The 16,886-nt window shown below is 35.4% G+C and overlaps 1 protein-coding gene across 1 annotated transcript in view; it reads right to left on the reverse strand.

Moving 5' to 3' along the window:
- ndst3 (N-deacetylase/N-sulfotransferase (heparan glucosaminyl) 3) overlaps positions 1–16,886 on the reverse strand; it is a 71,067-nt gene that overhangs the window by 21,043 nt on the left and 33,138 nt on the right. Inside the window, exons 4-6 of the mRNA XM_073842399.1 lie at positions 16,680–16,834; positions 9,835–10,020; positions 3,842–3,970 (exon numbers count right to left, since the gene is read on the reverse strand). Coding sequence (XP_073698500.1) covers positions 3,842–3,970; positions 9,835–10,020; positions 16,680–16,834 — 470 coding nt within the window. The remainder of the gene's footprint in view (positions 1–3,841; positions 3,971–9,834; positions 10,021–16,679; positions 16,835–16,886) is intronic.

Consider the following 16,886-nt stretch of genomic DNA (forward strand, 5'->3'; position numbering starts at 1 on the left):
ATTTCCCATCGGTTCCGCTTTTATTCAGACAGCCACAAACACTTAACACACTATTAACACACTATCACACACTGTTGGCTTTGGCAAGGTAAGTGTGAAGTGAACAATCTCATTCCACACACACTGACTACAATATACTACATCTTCACACCTCCATATCTCCTTATGTTCATTTCACCCCCTCTCTCTCTATCGGTCTCTGTGGGTTGTTATTATTATTGCTGGTATAAGCAGATGATCAGGATCTGTGCGAACATGAGAACACACACAATCTCTGATTACATTCAGCTTGTTTTTCAGGTCAGTGCTGTACCATGGGAATGAGTCAACCCTTACTAATGGCCTTTAGCCAAAGGAGAAGATCCACTCTGATGCTTTCTTCAGACAAACAAACACACACAGACTCTTTAAACATTAAATTTTCATACTTTGTACACATAAAGAATGCACAGGATGTTAGTCCAAGGTGTTCACAATACATACAGTATCTATTCGTCAACCCATTTACAGTATCCAATAATGCTCCACAGTACTTCAGCGACACAACCAGTGTTAGTTTAGTAGTATTTTTAAATGGTGATGATAACACTTTAGTATAAGGACCAATTTTCCTTATTAACTAGTTGCTTGTTAGCATACTAGCATGTTGGAACATATTCTACACCCAATACTTAAATTTAACTACTACCTTACTAACTACTAAGCAATAACAATAAGCAATTACTAACCAAAAGTTAGCATTAAGTTCATCGTGAGAACTGAACCTTAAAATAAAGTGTGACCATGATTATAGTATGTATTCATATTTAGAATTTGTATTTTTATGTTTTCAGTTTTCATTTTGATTTAAAGTTTTAGTATGCATTTTTTAAATATACAGTGAAGATCAAAATTAGAGAACAACCTACAATTTTCTAAATTTCAGGGTCACTGTTTAGTCCTATTTGAAGTTATCCTAACAGGAGTAGAAGGGTTTTTAAGCATATTTCATACATTGATTGTATTCTGGAGCACAAAATTAAATGGGTCATCGGATGCAAAACTCACTTTTACATGTTGTTTGAACATTAATGTGTTTTGGCAGTTTGTGTACACAACCACCCTACAATGGTAAAATCCATCCAGTGGTATTTTTTTATCTTTAAAAGTAATACCCCCTTTTTAAAATCAGGTTATTCTTAGCTTCTTGTTGGTGTGACAATAATCTGACAGAGGCCACTCCCACGATAGTTGATTGACATGAGTGCCTTACCTTAGACCCGCCCTCACTGAGCTAAAAAATCCGACTCCGATCGCCATTGTGCTGACTCAGGTGCAGGGGAAGACAAGAATGTCTCCTCTGTTGTTGGATGTATTAATGAACATAGCAGTCATCATTTACTCCTGACATCTGAACCACTGAAGATGCAGAGGATTAACGTAACTTTTGTTTTTTAAAGGACAGCGCTGATCCCAATCTAAATACGCTTCTATGTTTGTGCAAATAATTTCGTGATGCAGCATAAGGTTTTTTTTATGTATCTTTGCAAATGGCCTTTCTTAATAATGTGCTAGTTATCAAATTTGCAGCTAAACGTGGCTAAAGTAAACATTACGGCTCGTCATCCCACGGCAGAGAGGGCGGGGCAAGCAGAGCTCATTAACATTTAAAGGAACGTGCAACAGAATAGCTCGCTCTAAAAAGGGCTGATTTTGACAAGGTAAAACGAGTGTTTTTTTACACTACTATTGAGACATTTTAACCAAAGTATGTTAAAGACTTTTTATTAAGACCCTAAAGAATCATATCAACTTGTGGAAAACGGGCATCCGATGACCTCTTGAATAAACTTAAATGAGATATCTGAAAAAGAACTCTGATCAAAATTAGAGAACACTTACAGATACCTCCAAGATATTGGTGTTAATCTGGCACATGGTGCTAATTTCCTTAACTATATGTCAAACCCTATTTAACTGGAAGCATTCCTCCAATTTGTCCAGATGAAGGCCTAAGGCATGACCCTTTCAGCCATTGCAAGAGAAGCTAGTCATTCCAAAACTGCCGAGTATCGCAGATTTACAATGACACTAATATATTTGAGTCCACTGAAAAGGCTTGTCATTCAAATATGTCAAATGCACAATAAGACAGGATAATGCAGAGACTCTTAATGGAAATCGGTTCAACAATGCAGCTGGAATTGCTTGCCAGTTCAGCACTGAACATGGTAAGGATCACTCTGCTGTGACCAAGACTGTCATCAGCAGAAAGAATCAAAAGGCTAAGCTCACCTTTGCTGAGGAGCATGTTGTGTGAAGAAAGGAGAAGTGGTCCAAAGTTCACTTCAGTGAGCAAGTTTAATTATTTGGGTCTGATGGGAAACATTAAGTTCGTCATGAAACTGGGGAAAGACTCAACCCAAACTGTGTAATGAAGTCAGTGAAAAGTGGAGGAGGAAGTGTTTTCTGCAGCAGTAGTTGGGCTTCTTATACAGCTACATGGCAGAGCGAATGCAAATATTCAGCAGAACCTCGTTCAGCAACATGTAGTTCCTTCCCTGCAAGCATCTCTCAATCAGCCTGCAATTTTCATGCAAGACAATGCTCCCGTCACACTGCAATACAGGTAAGGCAGTTCCTTGAAGCTAAGAACACTGAAATAATGAAATGGCCAGCCCAAAGTCCTGATCTAAGCTCGATTAAAATCTCTGGAAAATCCTTGTCGACAAAGTTATGGCTAAGAAACCCGCTACAGTTACCAAACTATGGAAGAAAGTGAAAGAAGAGTGAGCCAAGGTCTTATCAGCGCAGTGTGAGAAACTAGTGTTGTCCTACGGCCAAAGATGTGCAGACGTCATTCAAAGCAAGAACTTCTACCATTCCTACTCATTTTTTGACAGCTGTAACCCTGCAAAAATTTAAGTTGTAATCTTCTTTAATGCTACAGTGTTTTCTGTTTTTGAATTTCGTTCACTGTTTTCCACAAAATATAGATTTTTGTTGAAATGCATCAGTTATTTTGTCAAACAGTTAGTTAGTGAGTAGAACAGTGGTATACCTACAGCTGATATTCCTTCAAATTTTGAGTGGTGAAGATTAACCATCTAAGTATTTATACTGTAGATTTTTCTCTAATTTTGATCTCCACTGAATGTGTAAATTTCATATTTTCAGTTTTATTCATTTTTGTACTTCAATGTATTTCAGTTGGTTATCAATGAAACATTTCTTATTTTTGTTTAAGTTAAAGTTTGTCATTTATTTTTATCTAACTTCAGCTCAACCAATAATGATTAGTAATAGAACAACAATGGACTCAAAACAGCAACAAAACAAACATAGAACACACGGGTTTGAGCCAAAATTGCTTGCACAACCTTTGACATGCACAACAAAATATGTGGGAAGCATTTTTTCCTTTTTAAAATTTAATAACCTATTTCTTTTTTTTATCCAAACTATGTACTGTTATATGTTTAGATGCATTATTATTTTTTCCCGCAGTCCATGACCCTATCAGGATAGACCTGTGACTCAATTTTGGGTCGCAACCCACTAGTTGAGAAACATTGAATTAATGTAGAAACACAGCACACATACACGACTGTACACACGCTCTTGTTTTTCATTTCGCTGCTGATTCAAGCAGAGCAGAGTTTCAACATAAGAACAGTGATTCATGCTGGGAGAACAAATCTATAAGCAACACTAACATGGAAACCCAGAGAGAAAGAGAGAGGAGGGGGCATGAGGACAGAATAAGACAGGGGAAAAACAATACAACAGGCTGATAGAATGAAATGAGCAGAGACGACAGGGAGTAGCGGGGTGTGTGTGTGTCTGTGGGTTTTACACTCACAGGGTTGAGAAGGACAGTCAGAAACAGCTCTCCTCCTCGTATGCTTTTGTCCAGCTCTTTAGGGCCTCCTGGATATTCTTTATAGAAGATGGTGTGTGTGAATAAGCCGCATGTCTGACGGGGCAGCACCTGTTCTCACACAAACACACACACAGACAGTTTGAGACTACAAAGATTTGCAGTCAATACAGTGCAAACCAAACTACTGAAATATCTTCTAATGGTGGATTAATAAACCTCTCTGTCATTTATCATCTAATACTGTCAGTTTCAGTTCTATACATGACCTTTTAGGTCTCATGTCAATGAATCTGTATTCAAGTGATGTGTGGAAACAACTCCATATATATTCATCCATTCACTTTCTGTCTAGATCAGTCAAAGAAAGCAGAATAATTTCTCAGTGGGAAAAAGCTGAATGCTTCAATAAAACATGTGGCAAACAGGCAAAGACTGACAAGAGAAAAGTAAAGAGAATAAAAAATATATACTTTGGCTCAGTGTGACAAAATTACTGCTGAGAAAAAACCTTAGTCTCCTTTTCTAGCTCACATCCAGTTACAGTAAAGCACATTATCTGTATTTTGACATTGCTCTTTTCAATGTAATTACAAAAAGAATGTGACAGAGGCTTTCAGGTTTCAATGTAAGGATACAAAAGTGTCATTAAAGTAGGCTATGAAATCCCTTGTGCATTATATTCTAAATTAGATTCACAAGCTTGCCATACGATTTCCGATTTGATTTGATATCGATTATTCTGAATATATATCAGGTTCAGTACTGTACATGCCAAATTTTCCCAAGTAAAAGAAAAATCTCAATAAATGCTGTAAAATATACAGGAGAGTCAGTTGGTACTACATTACTAAAATACTAAAGGTTAAAATTAACTGATTTGTATACAAATGCTTAAATTACACTTAACCTAGAATTAAGTTTTTATAATAATAAAGTTACAATTACATAATTATATTTCTACTCCAATTTGTCTTTGGAAAATAAATGTTTAAATGGTGGCTGTTTATTTACACGTAAACCAAACATTGAGAAACAGTAAAAAATACAATGAACAGCAAAATGCTCCTCTCTAGAGTTTTCCAGCTGACTAACGGGTTTTTGGTCACAGAATAGGTTTTTTCTGAGGTAAATGTGATGTGACGTGACATTGTTTACAAGCTGTTATTTTGATGTTTTTGCATGGTTGAAACACAGTTTGAGCAATTACTTGAGAGAGGATACAGATTTCGGTAAGCTATACTTTTTATTTTAAATTATTTCAGATGTTTATTTCATGCTGAAACTGGTTTTAAAGTGGAGGAGACGATCAGTTCACAGGTGCTTGGCACTGCCGCTTCTCTTAAACTGAGGCGCTACAGCGATCTGACACTTCAGATTAAACCACCCAAAAATGGCATTTATTGTTTGAATATTGTAATAAATTAACAAAATTAAAATCTGAGACTTTCATAACAAAAGTAACAGAGCACAAATCTTACTTTAATTTGTTGGATAGGAGGTGCGCTACAATATTTCTTTCATTAACTGAAAACAGGCTAGACTAATCGATTCTTGGGATTTAAGAATCAGACTTGTTTCATAAAAATGAAAATCAATTAAAATTGAGAAATCAATATTTTTATTCAGCCCTATTCTAAATGTTCCGAAGCTATAAAATAGCTTTGTATAAAGAATGAAGATTGATATTTAAGTCATCATTCACTAGAAAAGTAGTCAACTTTTGTCTTTTTTGAGGCTTGAAAGTTGCCAGTTGCCATTTAGTATTAAATAAAGTAAGAAAATAATGGAACAACATGAATATGGCTAAACATAAAGGTTTTCATAAAGGTTTATTTTACTTTTCCTTTATTATCTCACCTTTTCCATCACAGCAATGAGATTTTTGCATTTTTCTTTGCATTTTCACATTTCTTGATCATTTCTCATCAGATTTTTCCAAGAAAAGAACAAATTATTGTATATAATTTAAAGCAGCACAACATTTTTAAACATTGAAAATAATAATAAATGTTAATAATAAAAGGTATTTCTTGAGAATCAAATCTTTATCAAATCATATTAGACTGATTTCTGAAGAATATGAATTATTAGACTAAATTTCTGCCACCATATGAATAAATTACATTTTAAAATATACTAAAACAGGAATTGGTTCTTTTAAATTTAAATGACATTAGATAAGAAACTTTTAGCTATGAAATAGCTATGAAACATTTAGCTGAAATAGCTTTGTATGAAGAACAGATTGAAATTTAAGTCATTATTCACTAGAAAGAATCTTTAGAGGCTTGAAAGTTGCCAGTTGCCATTAGTATTAAAACGAAAGAAGAAAATAATGGAATAACATGAATATGACTAAACATAAATGTTTTATAAAGGTTTATTTTACTTTTCCTTTCCAGCAATGAGGAGATTTTTGCATTTTGATGATGAAATGGCCAAATGATTTTGATTTGATGATGACCAAACGATCAGCACAACATTTTAAACATTGAAAAGGTATTTACACAAAAAATACTTTTCCTACTTAGATTTTTTGTCTTGTTTCCAGCCAAAATATCTAAAAATCGTAGATCAAGAAGGATTTTCTAGAGGAGTAAAAATGATTGTCTCGATTTCAGAAAAAACAAGTCAAAATTACGTGAGTTTTTGCATAGAAACAGAAAACAAAATTATTTTTCTTAACCTACTGGCAGATTATTGTGCTTGTTTCAAGCAAAAACACTTAATTTTGACTTGTTTTTTCTGAAAACAAGACAATAATTTTTACTCGTCTAGAAAATCCTTCTTGATTTACAATTTTTAGATATTTGGAATACTGGAAACAAGACAAAAAATCTAAGTAAGAAAAGCATTTTTTTGCAGTGTATTGAGAACCAAACCAGCATATTAGACCGATTTCTGAAGAATCATTTGACAATGAAGACTGGAGTAATGGCTGCTAAAAATTTAGCTTTGCCACCATATGAATATGATTGCATTTTTAAATATCTTAAAACAGAAAATGGTTCTTTTAAATTCAAATTATATTAAATAAGAAACTTTCAAAAACATTTTTATGTACTTTTGAACAGTGTAGCGTATGTCCGTGTACCACAGACGCAGGTTGAGAGAAGCTGATACATTTAAAGGACCAACAGAATCAATTTCTCAACACTGTAACAGTGTGTAAATATCAGAGAGGCAGCTACTTCTCCAGCAAACTGCTAAAACAGCAAAATCTATTACATTAACACACCCACAAACACACTGGGCTCTAATGCACTGATAAGAGCTTTCATCACCCATATGCTTGTTTTTGGACTGCTTGATTGAGCTGGAACAGATCTTTGGGACTCCCTCCAATCTTTCCATCTAGCTTAAACTTAATTGATTTTCCCACTTTAACATCTCTGTGTTTTATATGTTCAGCTAAACGCGTGCCGTTGCTGAAATGCACACACACACACACACACACACACACACACACACACACACACACACACACACACACACACACACACACACACACACACACACACACACACACACACACACACACATGTTGGGTTTACATGTTTTATGGGGACATTCCATAGGCGTAATGGTTTTTATACTGTACAAACCGTACTTTCCATTGCCCTACACCTACCCTAGATTGTGCATACTTTTACTTCAACAAAAAAACTCATTGTGCATGATTTATAAGCCTGTTTCCTCATGGGGACCTGAGAAATGTCCCCACAAGGTCAAAATCTACTGGTATTCCTGTCCTTGTGGGGACATTTGGTCCCCACAATGTGATGAATACCAGGTACACACACACACACACACACACACACACACACACACACACACACACACACACACACACACACACACACACACACACACACACACACACTTGATGGGCAAAGAACAACTGTATTGCACACATGTGGTCTTGATTTAATATTTTAATCTACTCCATCTCCTAAAATTCAATTCCAGTGCAAACACACTAAACTGCCTGTCCCACCAGCATGCTTGGAGAATTTATGAGAATCTATTCATGTGCTCTGCCCTTCTTCTTCGCTTTTCTGCCACCCACCTTCCCTCCCCTTTCTTCTCATTGAATGCAACTTGCCCTGTCAGTATATTATTGTGGTGGTTTGTGAAAGGAGCAGTTAGTTCTATAGTATGTTGTCAACTTGCTGTATTGCGGAGCCAAATCAGACTGTAACACTCTGACATGCTTCATAACTCCACGGATCCATACGCATCAGGATTCAGCGCTCTGGATCTCTGATCTGAAACCTGTCATGCTTGCACTGAGGAGGCCAGTAGTTAGGCCACAGGTGTCCGAACAACTGACCTAAAACCTGTTTTGCTGCATCTGCTAAATAATAAAATAAGCCAGAGATTTGGGCTCACAGGCACCTGCTGCAAAACATCTGCCTTTAGCTTGATACAGAACGCTTTTAAAAAGCTAGAGATGATGATGACAGCTAAATTGTGTGTAAAAACAAAACTGATCTGAAGTAGGCCTGCCAACGTTTGTTCTTTTGTGTCGTGAGTGAGAGAAAGTGACACATCTCTAATTCACTAGAAAGAACAAAGAAAACATGGTGTAGTGGGCTGGTACTCTAACAAAAGAAAGTACTTTAATTTGTTTGTCTGAACTTCAAAAACAAGGCACAAGTATTCATGAGAACCAAATAAAGGGTGCATTAATTCCTGCTGTTTCATAAGAGTTATGAAATAGATTGCATTGTGCTTCAAAAACTCATTTTCCTAATCAGTTTTAGTAAAATATCTAGCAGCCTAAAATAATTGAATTGACTAAAATTGCATAAAAGATTAAAAGCTGTTTTATGTTTTACAAATTGTCAGATTGCTTTTTCTTTTTTCCAAGCATGAATCTAAAATCTAATTAGGTTTGCGCTTTGACCTCAACAAAAACAATTTAGCAATTGGGTGAAAGAAATAAAATTACTTCAAGACATTGTTATATATTAAGAATTAAGAATTATTACAAAATTATAAGTCCGGCATCTAAATTGATCTTTATTAAAGAAACTGCAAAAGACAAATAATAATAATAAAACATAAAAATGTTTTTTTTTTTTTTTGTTACAAACCTTTATGACCTTTCTTCAGTGGAACACAAATAAATTACTCCTGCTTAACATCTCCGTTTGTGTTTCACAGAAGAAAGAAAGTCTAGGTTTGAACATTACATGAGGGTGAATAAATTATATCAGAGCTTTGGTTTCAGGGTGAGCTATCACTTTAAATGAAATCTTCAAATAGCCATAGAGCCCTTAACCAGAAATGAAGGACAGAGACAGCAAAAGCTATTTAAAAAATTGATTCAAAGCTGCGGTTGGGGACATGTAGTCAAAATCTGTGTGTGTGTACCACTAATAGATTTGGCTGTGGTGAATGCACTATGGGGTATTTCATCTGAGTCCCAGTGTGTCATCATTAATTCTTTTGGAGTGTGTGTGTGCTTCATTGATTTGCTATGCTAGCTGTTGCTTGTATTTTGGCAGTCTCTTGCAGACAAGTCTCACTGCTTTTCACAACACTACCTGTGTAGCAACCAGTGGCAGATTGCAAATCTTTACAGCCTCCTGCAAAGCATGAGATGGGTCTTGTCCACAATCATTGATGTCGTGTATGTTAAGTAAGTTTGTTATTGACAGCTTCGCCTGCTAGCGTACTAATGGGTTAAGAAAAGTTATTTTGGTTAGCTAGAACAAAATACTAAAACACGCTACATTTTTAAGAAGGCACTGAGGAAGGGTCTTGTAAGACACTGCCTGTGGTTGAAATCAAATATTAATTATTAAACTACTACACTTTCTAATATTAATATTCTGTGATATTAACCTTTTGAGTGTGTGATAGTTTCCAGCGATTTTGTTCTTAGGGAAAATTCATTTTTTAACATACACGTACGATTTCTGTGTGGTGTAATGATATGTGATCCTCTATGTGTTGAGCCGTACCATAATATCATTATGAATGAATCCCTTGCGGTGGCGTGCAGGTTTGAGATGTGGGTATTCCTCAGTACTGGTCACTCGTATCCCCCATGCTTTCTTCCAAGCCTCATACAGCTGAATATGGACCGGATATACACCAGAATGATGAGGGGCCACGGCATATCCCAGATCTACTGGAATACCATGCTCCTGTAATGAGAAATACAAGCACAATTAAATACTTCATAGCTGATGGCAGTCATGCACATAAACAAGCATATTACAATCTTTCAGAAACATACCTAAGTAATCAAGTACTGAAGTGGATGGCTTACGACTTTAAAATATTTAACACCAAACAAAAATGAGAAAAGTTCCCACTCTCTTTCAGTGATCTTTTTGCAGGACACTGAGGACATTTACAGGACATTTTCGATTTAATCGAGGCAGGAATAAAAGACAAGGATCACTTCCTAAAGTCTTGAAAAGCGCACAGTTTATGGCCATGACTTAACTATAAAATGGTCTCTTTAATAAGAGGTCTTAAAAAAAGGAACCAGTTTCAATACCACAGCAAAAAACAAACAAACAAAAAAAAAAAAAAAAATTTTTTTCTAAAAATATTTGAAAATAATATATCCTTAAAAATAATAATAAATAAATAATACATAAATAATGTATATGTATATACAATCTACCAGTCATTTATTTGATCCAAGATTTTGAAAGCTACATTTTCAGCATCATTATTCCACTTTTCAGTGTGACATGATCTTTCAGAAATCATTATAATATGCTGATTTGCTGTTCAAGAAACATTTACTATTATTATCAATATTTAAAACAGTTGAGTACATTTTTTAATGATTCTTTCATATATAGAAAGATCCAAATATCAGTATTCATCTGAAATAAATAGCTTTTGCAACATTATACACTATACTATTCAAAAGCTTGGAGTCTTTTGGGAAAGAAATTATAGAAATTAATACTTTTATTTAGCCATTATGCATTAAATTGATTGAAAAAGTGATGATAAAGGCATTTATAATGTTACAAAAGACTTCTATTTCAAATAAATGCTGCTCTTCTGAACTTTCTATTCATCAAAGAAACCTCAAAAAATATTCTTAAAAAAAAAACATATTAATAATAAATATTTTTAAAGCAGCAAATCAGAATATAAGAATGATTTCTGAAGGATCATATGACTGGAGTAATGATGCTACAAATTCAGCTTTGAAATCACAGGAATAAATTACATTTTAAAATATAAACAAATAGAAATAGAAAACAGTTATTTTAAATAGTAAAAACATTTCAAAATTTGCTGTTTTTGCTGTACTTTGAATCAAATAAATGCAGGTTTGGTGAGCAAAAGAGACTAAAAAACATTAAAAACTTAATGTCCAAAAACGTTTGACTGGTAATGTGTATTTCCCAGGACAACAAAGTTTCCATGTATTTTCCAGAACTGGAAAATTAGTCATCAATTTTCTAGGTTTTTCACATTGGAACCCTGAATTTGGGTGGGATTTTTATAATGTTTATGAAACAAGGCTGCATTTATTTACAAATTATTACAATTTATTTTTGAGATGGCAAAGAATTCTCATTACTCCAGTCTTTAGTGCCACATTATACATCAGAAATCTTTGTAATACATCCTGTCGATTGTTGCTTGTCATAATTGTCTCTGGATATGACAAAAAAACCCTTAGAATTACTGAAGAGTTAGCTTATTGCATGTCATAACTGGTTAGAACACACTGTGATGCATATATGTATACAAACCAACATTTAGCACTGGGTTAGTCCTGGGTTAATTTATCTGCTAAATGCTTAAGTAGACAAAATGACCAAAAATCCTATTTCCCAGACACAGACACACACATTCTTATAGCTGTTGCGCTCATTCACACTTATCTTCAGAGTTACACAGAGCTACCTCAGAGCTATTGATTCGGGACTTTATGATTTTTATGAAAAATCCATTTTCATTTTTAAGTTCCTCTGGGCTAACTAATTAAAATCAGATAGGTGAGATAACAGACATCTAAAGAACAGCTGAGTCGATAACTGTATTTTGAGGTGAATTCGCAGATTTAACTTCCATATCATGAGGATCCAGTAATCCTTAGAATTTCCCTCAAGAGATTGTGCGCGCACACACACACACACACACACACACACACACACACACACACACACACACACACACACACACACACACACACACACACACACACACGTTGGGTTTACATGTTTTATGGGGACATTCCATAGGCGTAATGGTTTTTATACTGTACAAACTGTACTTTCTATCACCCTACACCTACCCTACACCTAAACCTAGCCCTCACAGGAGATTGTGCACACTTTTACTTCCTCAAAAAAAACTCATTGTGCATGATTTATAAGCCTGTTTCCTCATGGGGACCTGATAAATGTCCCCACAAGGTCAAAATCTACTGGTATTCCTATCCTTGTGGGGACATTTGGTCCCCACAACGTGATGAATACCAGGTACACACACACACACACACACACACACACACACACACACACACACACACACACACAACGGCCCACATTCTCCATCCTCTCATGTACACTCGTCTGTTAGCATAGCTGCACAGCTCTCTGATTTAATCAAACCCCCAAACCAATAAAGGCAAATCAAAGCTGTCTTCTCTAGATTATCAAACTTCTGCTCGTGGCCCATTAAAATTCTCTGTCAGCTCCGCTCTCACAGTCTCTGCCCTCTGAGCTGACAGACACTACTCTGTTTAACTCTGCGCCCAGAGTCAAGCGCATGCTAACTGCTTGACCTTGGTCACTAGGAGATTTTTCTGGGAAATTTTTGAAGTGTTCAGTTTGTTGATTGTCATTGACCATGAACAGATCCTTATGGCAGCTCTGAGAGAGGAAAATGTATTAAAGTTAGCAGTATATTTCCAAATGTGTGTTGATCTTATTGTGAATGATTCATCTATGCATTTGTTCCATTTTTTTTAAGATCACATTAAGCCTGCCTACATTCAATCAGTAACCAATGAACTGAACCAAGACCCCGTCCTACATTTTTCTTTTAAATCATTTGTTTTACTCGGATGTGTGTCACGAAATGAAAAAAAAAAGGATGTGTTGCTACTTCTGCTGCATCTAGAATTTAAGAGAGATGCAATTCACACACAAACATATTTGTTTTTCTGTTAATAGGATATACTTTCCACCGGCATCTATTTTATTAATGAGCTAATGAACCCATAAATCACATAAATCTTAATTAAGACATTATTTAGTATATTTATTGGGCTTTTTTCCTTGCAGGCACTGTTGGCTGCTCTCCAAAATTTAGTTGATTTCTGGTTTTACAATCCTTGTGAGGACATCTGGATGGCATAATGTAGGCAAAACCTTACACCCCACACACAGAGCAATAAACACCGGTGTTAGGGTGCTACTTTAAAACTGTCGCATGCTGTGATTTCTTTTTTATTCAGTTCACTTACACAAATCATTTGAACAAAGTGATTCACTACAGTGAATCTGACTAAGGCTATGAAAGAGAGGGCATTGTAGAAGAGCTTTTAGCTTTTAGAATGAGTATGATTATTGTCTCAGATCTATAGCAAACAATGTGTTATAGAAACTGTATTGTTTTGTTACACTATACTACTATTGTGCTTGACAGAAAAAGTAGCTTGTTGCTGGTGAAAAATGTAGTTAAGATGGTAGTTTTTGTGCAAAACTGTTTTTGCGTAAAAACATATTAGGCTAATTTGATTTCTAATATTTCTATTTCTCAGTTGGCTGAATGCATTAAAAGCCCTTGTAATATGAAGGCTTCTATTTAGATGAAATGATTGAAAATGATAATGTGAGGGGAAAATAAACAACAAAGATAATAATGATATGGATAAATCAATCAGCAGCTTTATAAAACAGACTATTGTTTTCAAAAGAGCTTTGTTAAATCTTAATTTTAGTCACATTTTAATGCTAACCACATTTGCATAAAAAACTATTAGCTAAACTGCTCAAGCCGTAGCGCATGACTCAAATTATAATTTAGCTGGCGGTTATGTTTTCAGACAGAGACTGTGCTTGTTTGTGACTTCCAGCAGGGGCACTTTACGCTCTGTAGTTTATCACTCACTCTGCCGTTCACATCACACGCCTGTATTTCTAATCATCAAACAGCCAAGTGACAGTGATGCTAATACATATCCTGACATTGCAGATGAAGTCTAGATAGACAGCTAGTGAGTACACAACCATCTGCAATATGTTGATGTATACATATAAATATATAAACATAATTTTAAATATTTTTTTCTGTACCTCATCATTAAAGGAGTAGTTCACTGTCAAGACATACATGAATTTGTTTCTTCATCAGAACAGATTTGAAGAAATTTGCTTTACATCACATACTAAAAAGCACACAGCTTTTAGCTTGTTTAGCACAAGACATTACCCTCTGTTGCTCCTCATTTGGGAGTCACACTTGTGGTCAAAAGTGACAGCACACCTGTAATTTATTATATATTTTTTGTTCAATAATATTTTTTTTTTCTTTGGTACCTTGAGAGAATTTCATGGTTCTAATTATTGTTTATACAATAATTATGATCATTTTTTCCCATTGAAAATTATATTATGTTTCAATTAAGGCAGTATTTTATGTTAAAATATAGATAATGTCTTTAAAAAACAAATTTTAATATAATAAAATAAGAAAAACATGTACAACTTTATATTGGTTTAGCCAATATATTTCTATATAGCTCTATATAAAAGGCCTATTAATTCTTTAGTTGATTTTAGACGTAAATACTTTTGATTAAATTAATTAAATATTTTTATTAAGTTGTGGATTTGGATTTATATTTAGACATTCTCAAAGACAAATTTTTGTAAAGGTTTAGTTTTTTTTGTTTGTTTAAAATGTTGATTTGAAGTGTCAGTTTTTGCATTATTACTACAGTCAAACCTGAACACAGAGAAAGCAATTTGTCACACAAAACATTAACATTCTGAAAGTTGTGACGTATTGTCAAGTATGGTGACTCATACTCGAAAGTGTCCCTCTGCATTCAACCCATCCAAGTGCACACACAGCATTGAGAAGTGAACAAACACCAGAGCAGTGGGCAGCCATTGCTCCAGCGCACGGGGAGCAACTAGGGGTTCAGTGCCTTGCTCAAGGGCACTTCAGTCATGGTATTGAAGGTGGAAAAGGCACTGTTCATTCACAATCCCCATCTTCAATTCCTGTATGTGTGGGAATCGAACCAGCAACCTTTGGGTTACAATGGATTCTTTAACAATGTAACAAAAATGAACAGGAATGTTTTATCAAAGATTAATCATTCTGGGTCTGATCTAATGTTAACCTCTTATTTCAGCTTTCTGACTCATTTTGGCTACACAGTATAATTGTGTATGTGTGTGTGAGTGGATGTATCTGTTTTGCACTCTTGATGTTTTAGAGAGTAACCCCTCACTTGCTGTCCACTTTTATACCGCACTGTAGTTGAATGATTCATTTCACATTCATTCCCAAAAATGACCACAAAAACCACTTAGCTTCTTCGAATCATGCTCTCAATTTTTTTTGTGTGTTCACATACCAAGTGCCATAAAGTCACAAAGTTTCGTACCACTCCGATAAAGCTACGACTTTAAAAAATGCAAAATGTAAGAGCACCAGAGGGTTAATTGCTGGACTGAAGTTGTGTGGATTACTTGTAAACTTATTGTGATGTTTTTATCAGCTGTTTGAACTCTCATTCTGACGACACCCATTTACTGCAGAGGATCCATTGGTGAATAAGGGATGCAATGCTAAATTTCTCCAAATCTGTTCCGACAAAGAAACAAACTCATTTACATCTTAAGTGGCCTGAGGGTGAATAAATTCTCATGAAATTTTTATTTGTGGGTGAACTATTCCAATAACACAAAGTGTAATTCTAAGAGCAAAAAAGAAACAAAAGGCCAAAGCACCACACCACAAGAGCACGAGTGGCACTGCACAACAATGGAAGGGTAGTTTACTTGCGTGACAATTCAATTGTTCAGTGGGTCGTGCAGATATCCTCTCTAACGGTTCAGCTGCATTGTTTAGCTTCCAAACAGCTCAAAACCAAATAAAACAGGCTGTGTGACAATGAGGAACGCCAATGATTACCCTATTGTGTGCCAGCATACAGCTAGGTTCTTTTCTTTTGAAATTCTCTTAGAAATCTGAATGTTTTTGTCATATTTTAGTAGGGCATTCCTCATTTATATATATATATTTATATCTTGTCCAGAAAAGTCAGACAGGGAACGATAAGGAGCAGAAGAGTGAAAGGGATCAGGAAATGGAATGAGCCGGATTTGCACTCGGGTCGCTTGCATCAATTTACAGTATGCGTATCACTCTGAAATACATGAAGGGTAAATATATGTGTCAGAGTATTACATTCTGCAAGGAAAGTGTCTTTGAGTGTGACATGAGAGTGGTGCTTCACAGAAAAAGGGGGACAAATAAATGCAGGAGTGTTGCTGAGAGATAACTAAATGAGAGCACACACACACACACACTCGCACTCACACTCTCCCCCGTTCATGTGTAGGTTTCAATGATTCTGTCAAAATCATAAGAGGCACTTCTCTGTTTGAGGAACAACTGAAGTCTCAAAGCACCTGTAAAACACGCATAATTAGTGTTCATTTTCACACAGTAAATGACACGACTCGCTGCCGGGCTAATGGTTCCTTAGGTGAATGAGAATTTCACAGGATATGATAATACCTGGATGATGGTTTTGTTCGGTGATTATGTATGGGTAAGTTAGAGGTGTAGTTTTTCTCACCAAAGCGAAGTCTTTGTTCAGGATCATTTGTTCCATCAGAGAGGATTCATTGTGGAAGAGATGAGGCTGCATGTGACTCCACATATGAGGAAACCACCAGAACTCATCAACATATTTCAACAACAGATCATCTCCATCATCTTCCTCCTGCGTACCTACACAAACAAACATTAGCTCATTAGCTCAAAGCGCGAATAAATTCTATGA

The sequence above is a fragment of the Garra rufa genome, chromosome 6, assembly GCF_049309525.1.
Source record: "Garra rufa chromosome 6, GarRuf1.0, whole genome shotgun sequence".
Lineage (NCBI taxonomy): Eukaryota > Metazoa > Chordata > Actinopteri > Cypriniformes > Cyprinidae > Garra > Garra rufa.